Source organism: Pygocentrus nattereri, chromosome 10 (assembly GCF_015220715.1).
Source record: "Pygocentrus nattereri isolate fPygNat1 chromosome 10, fPygNat1.pri, whole genome shotgun sequence".
NCBI lineage: Eukaryota > Metazoa > Chordata > Actinopteri > Characiformes > Serrasalmidae > Pygocentrus > Pygocentrus nattereri.
The window spans coordinates 1,363,629-1,375,000 of record NC_051220.1 but is presented as its reverse complement, the minus strand read 5'-3'; the positions used below and the strand labels follow the sequence as shown (position 1 = coordinate 1,375,000).

General features: G+C 43.4%; 1 protein-coding gene across 1 annotated transcript in view; it reads left to right on the top strand.

The window, feature by feature from the left end:
- LOC108413574 (glutamate receptor ionotropic, delta-1-like) overlaps positions 1–11,372 on the top strand; it is a 606,899-nt gene that overhangs the window by 535,126 nt on the left and 60,401 nt on the right. The window contains exon 8 of the mRNA XM_037542279.1: positions 2,052–2,171. Coding sequence (XP_037398176.1) covers positions 2,052–2,171 — 120 coding nt within the window. The remainder of the gene's footprint in view (positions 1–2,051; positions 2,172–11,372) is intronic.

Here is an 11,372-nt window from a genome sequence, read left to right as displayed (position 1 = left end):
CATGTTAAATGACATGTTAGGAGTTTTGCTCAAAGGACTCTTATTGGTGTAGCCTGGTGGACGCCAACCAGATTAAAGAGGAAATCACACCAATTTGACTAAATTCAGGCATAATTCAATCGTCCAGGTGGAAACGGTCATTCAAACTGGTTTAATGTGAGACGTTGAAGCTACACACACACAATAGTTCCAGATACTGAGATTCTGAGACCCGAGAAGATACTGTGCAGCAGCAGATGAGCTGTCGTCTCTGGCTTTACATCTGCAAGGTGGGCCGACAAGGTAGGAGTGTCTAATAGAGTGGACAGTGAGTGGACACAGTGTTTAAAACTCCAGCAGCACTGCTGTGTCTAATCTACTTGTACCAGCACAACACACTAACACACCACCACCACGTCACTGTTGAATGACCCAGCACCCAAACAGTACCTGCTCTGTGAGGGTCCATGGGGGTCCTGACCACTGAAGAACAGGGTAACAGAGTATCAGAGAAACAGATGGACTACAGTCTGTAACTGTAGAACTACAGAGTGCAGCTATACGGTCAGTGGAGCTGATAAAGTGGACAGTGAGCGCAGAAACGAGGAGGCGGTCATCATGTTATGCTTGATTGGTGTATATTGCATATGAATAAAAATAAAACAAGTGCTAAGAAGTCAAATGTTATGAATTTCGCCAGTTTATTTTGATATCCAAATCATTTTGTGCTGTTGGTTAATGAAGACAAGTGCTTGGTAAGTGTAGTGGGTAACTCCTCTGCCTTCTCTGCTGTAGACTGGGGTTCAATCCTCCACCTGGGTCAGCACCCTACACTATACCAATAAGAGTCCTTGGGCAAGACTCCTAACACCACCTTCACCCACCTGTGTAAAAATGATCAAATTGTAAGTCGCTCTGGATAAGAGCGTCAGCCAAATGCCATAAATGTAAGACAGCCTCGGTTGGCTCCCATGGTTTTAAACGTGTAGTTTGAAGGCCACGCAATCCAGTCGAACTTCCAGCCTGCTCTCGCTTCACAACGCCCTCAGCGACCATCTGAAGGCTGCCCGAGCAACACAGCAATATTTTCACCGGCTGTGTGCACGCAGGATAGTTATAATTGGTGTATAAAGTTCTATTTGGCTGCAATGAGTTTAATTAACTGTCATTAATGATTAATATTTTTATAGGACATTTGTGTAAGTGACTGAGAGAGGAGTGTCTGCTTGATTTATTTGGCGTTGCTGCTCCAAAAACATCTCAAGCCTGGAAGAAATCATATGAAATATTAGATGAAGATTAAGTGGCCCTTATTAGTCCCACAACGGGGAATTTTCACACACACTAAAGGCTGGAAATGATACACCGATTAAATCAAATAATTCTCCATAGTTTATTGGTCATAGGTCCAGATCCACATAGGCCAGCGTCTGGGTCTGGACTCAGACCGCCGTCCGCCAATGAGTGACCTCTGGTCTAAAGGGCTCTCAGACTTTCCAGCACCACTGTAAAATCAAGCTGCAGGGTCGTTTTTCTGGTGTGTTGTATTACGGCTGTATCCTCGGTGTAGACCAGAGCTTATTGGCTTGATTTGGGCTGCAGAGAATGGTCCCACAAGTGGGTCAATATTCCACCAAAACATGCCCAGTTTCTACAGTTAATTTTACAGCAGGTAAAATAATAACATAATCTTCACAAAGGATAAAAAGAAGAAGAGCCCATTCTGTAAAAATGACTCACATGGTGGATCCAAACTGGACTAAACTCACAGAGATAGTGCAGTAATTAGGCGAATGCACCCCCCACGTAAAATTAACACCATCCAAATTATGCGTCTCGTATTATTGTTCCAAAACAAAAGGAGTCGGGCACCGACAGCAGCAAAGCACAGTTTCTTTTCTTTAGCGTATCTGGGAGATGGTTGCCGGAATGCCAGCGCACTCATGCAGCACATTCCGCAGGTGCAGTATCAGCTGTTTCCGCTCTTTTGGTTGTTATTGTGCCGTCTTTGCTGGTTTAAACTCTTTTCCGCTCAGGTTCTCAGCAGGTTTTTTATCTTTTCTCTCCTGCAGGGAAGAATCTCAGGCCTGACAGGTCTTATGGATTTCCGGAGCAATGGAGCCAACTCCCATGCACAGTTTGAGATATTGGGAACCACTTACAGCGAGACGTTTGGGAAGGATGTCAAACGGGTGAGTGATCGGGAACTAACGCTGAAGTAAAACACGGACGGGTTCTCGCTTTCACTGTTTACTGTCATGAGGACCAAAACAAGTGATATTAAAGATGAATTCCATCCCTTTTTTCAAAATTCCTGCACAGTTCGGTGGCTGAGATGGAAACAGTCGTTCAGAGTGACCTGCTGGTAAACGTTTCATTGTAGAGAAACTTATACACTCAGATTTCTTTACGACGGTGAGGGTCATAAACGACCATGATGTCTACAGCATAAATATTTCCGTTTCATTTACTGTCCAAGACCAGCAGTGAACCTACCAGTGAGCCTTTCATATGTGATGCTGGTAGTGGTGAAATAGTGATAAATCTGAGGTTTTAAATCTGAGGTTAAATCTGTTTTCTTTTGGGGACTATTTTGCCTGGCACCACCCCCATGTATCCCTCCACCATCAATGCTTTTAAAGAGGAACGTATCAGATGTTGAAAGTGAGACATTTTACCATTTTATGGAAAACATCAACTCATTTAGAACTTGATGCAGCAACGCATCTCAAAAAAGCTGGGATGCTGCACAGTGGTAGACACGGCCCTGTCCCAGCTTTTTGGAGATACGTTGCTGCCATCAAGTTCTAAATGCGTTAATATCTTTCAAGAAATGGTAAAATGTCTCACTTTTAACATCTGATATAGTCTCTATGTTCTATAGTGAGTGGGTCTGTGAGATTTACAAATCATTCTGTTTTACAAAAATTCTTTTTTTATTCATATTTTACATTGTTCCAATTTTTTTGGCATTGGGGTTGTACATATACAGGGGCGCAGCACAATAAAACACGCTGTACTAGTGGGATAACACAGTATGTATACACAGAACAGGCAAAAAAAACAATAAACAATAAATAGACAATAAAGGATAAATACTGAATACACTAAACACTGAAGTGTGTATATGCAAACAAATGTGAAGCCATTTTCATTGGTAATCAACCCAAATTGTGATATAATATGAATAGTATGTATGTTAACGATTTCCGATCATAACATCCTGACCACCTCCTCGTTTCTACACTCACTGTCCACTTTATCAGCTCCACTGACCGTATAGCTGCACTCTGTAGTTCTACAGTTACAGACTGTAGTCCATCTGTTACCCTGTTCTTCAGTGGTCAGGACCCCCATGGACCCTCACAGAGCAGGTACTGTTTGGGTGCTGGGTCATTCTCAGCAATGACGTGGTGTTGGTGTGTTAGTGTGTGTTGTGCTGGTCTGAGTGGATCAGACACAGCAGTGCTGCTGTGCAGCTATACAGTAAGTGGAGCTGATAAAATGGACAATGAGCGTAGAAACAAGGAGGTGGTCAGAATGTTAGGCCTGACCGGTGTAGTTTGAGCAGTGTTTGTATTCATGATGATGTGGGTGACCAGTTTAACAGCGTGAGGGTAGAAACTGTCCTTGCTGTGGCTTGTTGACTCTCCTCAGCCTTCTGAGGAAATGAAGGCAGTGTTAGGCCTTTTGGACAAGGTGTGGCGTATTGGCATGACCTTGGCCGACCAGGTGATTTTCTCAGCTATAGGAGGATCTCATACAGGAATTTAAGGGTCCCTTTGATGCCCAGAGATAGGCCAGAGATAGCACTCTGCTCCCCTTCCTGAAACCGACAATCATTTCTTTAGTTTTGTTTACATAAAGTAAAGCGAAGTGTGACTCTTAACCCAGTTTCTTAAGCAAAATGCAAATACACCTTACAAATAATCGCATCATCACACAAGCTCTGTGAGAAGTTCAAAGGAATATGGAGGCCTCAACAGGTCTGGGTTCGATACACATGACATTCTTGCCCTCCTACCACACAAACCAACAACAAGCCTTCATACCTCGGCGGCGCACAGCCAAGAGGCCAGACGCGTCAGATAAATTAGTGCCAGAAAAAGGGACGGGTAATTCTGCATAACAGCCGTTTTCCCACATAATCCTTCACATCGCACAGTGTCAGCGGTGGCCTATAAGATTTTAAAGATCTAAGCTTTGATCAGGGCATTGCTCGAAAACGAAGTCCATCCTCCTGTCCTTTTGGATGATGTCATCTCAATGGAGAGGAAAGCTCTGCAGAGGGCGGTGCAGACAGCCCAGACACCCCATCACTGGGGTCCAGCTCCCAAACCTTTTGAACTTATACACTAGCGGCTGCCTGAGGAAGACCAGGAGGATTCTGAAGGATTCCACCCACCCAAGCCACTGTCTGTTCTCACAGCTGCCGAGTGGGAGGAGGTACAGAAGCATAAAGTCCAGAACCGGCCGGTTCTGAGACAGTTTCTGTCCTGAGGCCATCACACTGCTGAACAGCCAGTAGTGCTGGTGTATCGGTCTATAGGCCTGTCACTGCACCTCTGAGTCATCATCATGACGATCCCCATGGACAATCCACACCTCATCCACACCAACAGACTCGCTCTGATCTTCCTGCACCTTCAAACCAGCAAACATGTACTTATACATATAGACTGACATCTTGCACGTCTTCTGTCCATATCCTGTACAATCTGGTAGATTCTATATCCGTGTTCTGTCTCTGAGAACCTGCATCTCCTTTATTATCTCCTTCAGACTAACTGCACATACGGAATGTGGACAACAGCACATTTCATAGTTTTATTCCAGAACTTACTACTGTACAACTGTGGAATAGTGCAGTACTAGCGTATAATGTGTATATGTCAGTCAGTCACACACTCACCGGCCACTTTATTAGGTACTGTTCAGTTGCTTGTTAACACAAACAGCTAATCAGCCAATCACACGGCCGCAGCTCACTGCATTTAGGCGTGTAGAGGTGGTCAAGACGACTTGCTGAAGTGCAGACCGAGCATCAGAACGGGGAAGAAAGGGGATTTAAGGGGCTTTGAACGTGGCGTGGTTGTTGGTGCCAGATGGGCTGGTCTGAGTATTTCAGAAACTGCTGATCTGCTGGGATTTTCACGCACAACCATCTCTAGGGTTCACAGAGAACGGTCCAAAAAAGAGGGAATCAAATGCCACTCAAAAGTCTTGTCCGTACCAGATTAAGCTCTGATGTAGGTCATAATTTGCTCATTAATTCCAGCTTTTCATTAAAAGTTAGTCTAAAAACGGCACAGATAATAATCAGCAGCATTGCCTCCCTACTAGTAGTAACATCACTTTCGGCTTCCATCATGAGCCAACAAGCTAGCTAGCTTTTTTCGCTCACTTCATGTCCCCACAGTGTGCAGAACTTCTCATTTAAGGGAAGCTATGATTGGTCAGTTTTACTGTCATTTGAAATTGGACTTTCATTGGCATTCTATTGCTTGGCCGTCTGTAAATCACCATCATTCTTTCCAACAACAGCACAGGCGGCAAAGCTCTGATAGGGAGACGAAGGGGCTTCTTTAATTTACCCTTTACATTCCAGTACAAACTGAAAAGGATTTATTTGCTTGAATTTATTTTTCACCACCGTCAGAACAAAACCTCATATCTCCAAAATGGTCACTTTACAGGAGAAGGAAAAAAACCTACTTTACTTTTAACGCAAGTCAGTGGAACCAGACGTCTCTCCAAGTCATTCTGCGTCATTTCTTCATCATGAGGCATTTTCAAATTATGTCACCAACTGAAAAACGTCAGAAATGGAGAAGTTGTCTTCCGACAGCAGCGATTTGTTTAGATGCTGATTGTCAAAATATTATCGGATAAAATTATAACTGCTCAATCATTTTTCTGAATATTTTAGGCTCTCTCTGAGGGCGTAGAGGACCATGACCGACCCCCTCTGGCTGGAACGGTGCATAATAAGTTCATGTTACTAACAGAAACGCAAGAATTGTCTTTCATGTGACTTTTGCCAAAATGAAGCCTGAGCAATGTGCAGCTGTAGTTTCTGAACTCATCTGTTGATGTCAGTCCAGCTGACCTTTGGGGGTTTATTGCAGCTTCAGAAACTTTGTCAGAGATGGGAAAGTTTGGGCTCTTTCTCGACCCAGTTGCACAGAGTATCTCAACTGGGGAAGAGAAGAGACGGAGAGAGTGTAGAAACAACAGCAGGTTGCTCTGTGTCACATGGCAGACACTTCTTGGATATGATCTGGGAGTCAGGCACGCCTTAGATCCCTCCATGTGAAAGATGATGCAATGTGTGAAAATCTATTTATGTCATATTTCATCGTTTGTACTAAATTGAGAATGTCAAAAATAAGAGAATGTTTTTTGGGGGTGAGGGTTTGTGTTTATATAAGGGAGTTGAGACCCATCTGTGGAAGTGTCACAGCCTTATTTGAAGCATGACACTGTCTGTGTTTGCATGCAAAGATTTTTGCCAGTCTGATTGAACACATTCCGATTACTGATTAAGACTGAGGTGTTTGTTCGCACTCTACTCAACGATGTGATGGAAAAGTGAGTTTACATGCTCACTACAAGTAATCTGATCCAAAATGATTCACAGGCATGGAGAAACACTTAGTGTAGACGTTACCATGACAACCAGCATCCCGAGAGTCCGGTCAGAGTGAGATGAGCAGCAGTGAGCAGTGATTGTGATTTTAACTGCTTTAAAATGACGTCAGACTCAGGAAAACGTCCTTTTCCTTATTAAAGAAGGCCGAGTGGAAAACTCTGAGACACATAAGATGGATGTCCGTTTCCTTACACTGCTCCTACAGTCTCAGTGAATGGGAAATTAAAACAGTCAGTTTACATTTTAAATTAATATCATTATTGTTTTTAAGTGGATCAGATTTAACCACCTATCTCTCTTTCTCTCTCTCTCCTCTCTCCTCTCTCTCTCTCTCTCTCTCTCTCTCTCTTGCCCCTGAGCCATGAGCCATGACTTAAAACTTGTGGTAATATTACACACAGCTGATTTCGCAGTGAACACACTGAAGTAAATATGTTGTAGATGTTCTGTAGATACATTACTTAAATTATGTAAATCCTAGATGTACCAGCCTTAAGCAAATCCTAACCCTCATCCTGGCCCTAATCCTAATCTCAAAACTAACCCTCAACCCCAAACCTAATCCTAGCCCTAACTTTAACCTCAACCCAAAACCTAATCCTAAACCTCACCCTGGCCCTAATCCTAACCCTAACCTTAACCTCAACCCAAAACCTAATCCTAAACCTCACCCTGGCCCTAATCCTAACCCTAACCTTAACCTCAACCCAAAACCTAATCCTAACTCTCACCCTGGCCCTAATCCTAACTCTAACCTTAACCTCAACCCAAAACCTAATCCTAGCCCTAACTTTAACCTCAACCCAAAACCTAATCCTAACCCTCACCCTCGCCCTAATGCTAATCTCAAAACTAACCCTCAACCCAAAACCTAATCCTAACCCTAACCTTAACCTCAACCCAAAACCTAATCCTAACCCTAACCTTAACCTCAACCCAAAACCTAATCCTAACCCTAACCTTAACCTCAACCCAAAACCTAATCCTAACCCTAACCTTAACCTCAACCCAAAACCTAATCCTAACCCTCACCTTAACCTCAACCCAAAACCTAATCCTAACCCTCACCTTAACCTCAACCCAAAACCTAATCCTAACCCTCACCTTAATCTCAACCCAAAACCTAATCCTAACCCTCACCTTAACCTCAACCCAAAACCTAATCTTAACCCTCACCTTAATCTCAACCCAAAACCTAATCCTAACCCTAACTTTAACCTCAACCCAAAACCTAATCCTAACCCTCACCCTCACCCTAATCCTAATCTCAAAAACTAACCCTCAACCCAAAAACTAATCCTAGCCCTAACTTTAACCTCAACCCAAAACCTAATCCTAAACCTCACCCTGGCCCTAATCCTAACCCTAACCTTAACCTCAACCCAAAACCTAATCCTAAACCTCACCCTGGCCCTAATCCTAACCCTAACCTTAACCTCAACCCAAAACCTAATCCTAACTCTCACCCTGGCCCTAATCCTAACTCTAACCTTAACCTCAACCCAAAACCTAATCCTAGCCCTAACTTTAACCTCAACCCAAAACCTAATCCTAACCCTCACCCTCGCCCTAATGCTAATCTCAAAACTAACCCTCAACCCAAAACCTAATCCTAACCCTAACCTTAACCTCAACCCAAAACCTAATCCTAACCCTAACCTTAACCTCAACCCAAAACCTAATCCTAACCCTCACCTTAACCTCAACCCAAAACCTAATCCTAACCCTCACCTTAACCTCAACCCAAAACCTAATCCTAACCCTCACCTTAACCTCAACCCAAAACCTAATCCTAACCCTCACCTTAACCTCAACCCAAAACCTAATCCTAACCCTAACCTTAACCTCAACCCAAAACCTAATCCTAACCCTCACCTTAACCTCAACCCAAAACCTAATCCTAACCCTAACCTTAACCTCAACCCAAAACCTAATCCTAACCCTCACCTTAACCTCAACCCAAAACCTAATCCTAACCCTCACCTTAACCTCAACCCAAAACCTAATCCTAACCCTCACCTTAACCTCAACCCAAAACCTAATCCTAACCCTCACCTTAACCTCAACCCAAAACCTAATCCTAACCCTAACCTTAACCTCAACCCAAAACCTAATCCTAACCCTCACCTTAACCTCAACCCAAAACCTAATCCTAACCCTCACCTTAACCTCAACCCAAAACCTAATCCTAACCCTAACCTTAACCTCAACCCAAAACCTAATCCTAACCCTCACCTTAACCTCAACCCAAAACCTAATCCTAACCCTAACCTTAACCTCAACCCAAAACCTAATCCTAACCCTCACCTTAACCTCAACCCAAAACCTAATCCTAACCCTCACCTTAACCTCAACCCAAAACCTAATCCTAACCCTCACCTTAACCTCAACCCAAAACCTAATCCTAACCCTAACCTTAACCTCAACCCAAAACCTAATCCTAACCCTCACCTTAACCTCAACCCAAAACCTAATCCTAACCCTCACCTTAACCTCAACCCAAAACCTAATCCTAACCCTCACCTTAACCTCAACCCAAAACCTAATCCTAACCCTCACCTTAACCTCAACCCAAAACCTAACCCTAACCATGTGTTTGATGTCACAGAGTCTACTGAGTATCTGTTTAATCTGAAAGTACCACTCACAATAAAGTGTCACCCAAAGTTTTTATAAATGTTTTTAAAGAATTTTACACCAAAACTCTTATAAAACAATCATAAACAGTATCTTAGGCGTTGATCAATGGATCAGTAGCGGTTTAAGGAATAACTTTCTGCGATGTAGCATTCAGAGGCATTTAATGCTTTCGATATTTGGTTCCCATCACCGCCCCTGTGAACTTTATACGTTCTCTAATGACTTTGTTTACATTTTCTTCAAATCCACTGAATGTGTTCAAATCTCTGGGAGCAACAGTGACCCCTGGTGGCTCAGGGATGTCTTCTAAAAACACGGCGATGCTGTTACTGCTGCAGACAGACAGGGAGACAGATAAAGTGTGCACTGACACCGTGTCTGGGTCCCTGCTGTGAGTGGAGGTCAGAGACATTGAGTGGGCAGCGTCCTGCTGCGTTTGAACAGCTACTGCAGCCGGTGACACTCACCCTGTGTCTGTCTTTCTCTCTCACTTCTGCTACCGTACTATTCACAGCAGCACTGCAGCCTTGTTTGGTTAAAGTTTTAGCAAAGTATTAAAAAGAGCCAATCAATCCTGAAGGACCTTCACAGGAAGTATGGTGAGGACTTAAAAGGGTCTCAAAAAGGTTTCTACACTCATCTGGGCTTCTGTGCGTCCACAGACAGGTGGATATAACCACTGATGGCCCAATATCACAGGACTATTCTCAGTCCAGCAGCGACACTGAGGTGTTTAAAAACTCCAGCAGCACTGCTGTGTCTGATCCACTCAGACCAGCACAACACACACTAATACACCACCACCACGTCAGTGTTACTGCAGGGCTGAGAATGACTTACCACCCAAAGGGTACCTGCTTGGTGAGGGTCCATGGGGGTCCTGACCACTGAAGAACAGGGTAACAGAGTATCAGAGAAACAGATGGACTACAGTCTGTGACTGTAGAACTACAGAGAGCAGCTATACGGTCAGTGGAGCTGATAAAGTGGACAGTGAGCGTAGAAACGAGGAGGTGGTCAGAACGTTACGCCTGATCAGTGTATACCTGAGCAAAACCTTGTATCTCAGTTTTTGTCGATTTTCAATAAATGGCCCAAAATGACTTGGAAAAATTTCTGGTTCCATTGACTTCCATTAAAAGTGAAGTAAGTTTTTTTCCTTCTCCTGTAAAGTTACCAATTTTGGAGATGTATGATTTTGTTCTGACAGCAGTGAAACGTCTTTTTAAGGTGCTTTTTCTATAGCATCACTCCAAATTCACCCTTTTAGCCCTTCTCTAGGAGTGCGCATCCTACAAAGACAAGTACAAGGACACACTGTAGAATCCCTGAACATGTGACAAGGAACCCTGCAGAGACTGTTAACGATTTGGGGCATCTGTCACACTTGATAACATCTGTGGTCTATCATAACAAAAACACTAAACGAGATTGGTGTATATGGTAGGCTTCCCCTGAAGAAACCGCTGATCTCTTACAGACATTGTGTCTAGGACGGTCAGTGTTGGCCATATTAGTAATGCAGGAACCTAATCATCCATCCATCCATCCATTTCCTAAGCCGCTTCTCCGTCAGGGTCGTGGGGGGATGCTGGAGCCTATCCCAGCAGTATTCGGGTGGAAGGCAGGATACACCCCGGACAGGTCGCCAGTCCATCGCAGGGCGGAACCTAATCATTCATTTCATAATTAATCATTTGATCAAAATGGTACAAACTGAACTACAAACTCACCAAAAACGTTGAGACAGATGGTAAAATGCAAATAAAAACTGAAAGCAGAGGTCTGTAGACTATAACAGGTATTTTATTGAGAGATGTATAAGACTTTACCTTTTCAACTATATTCATTTTTGTAAATATACACTAATTCCAAATTTGATGTCTGCAACACAATCCAAAATTAGCTCAGAGGTTATGCAAGAAGATTGTGGAATGATCAAAAACATGTGTTTTGGAACTTTTCCCAGGCAAACAGGTGAATAGGTAACAGGTGATGCTATAATGATTGGGTATAATAGGAGCATTGAAGAGTCAACAACGTTTCTCAGCACACGACTGAAAGCAATTTAGGGATTTTGCCATCTATAGTCCATAACATT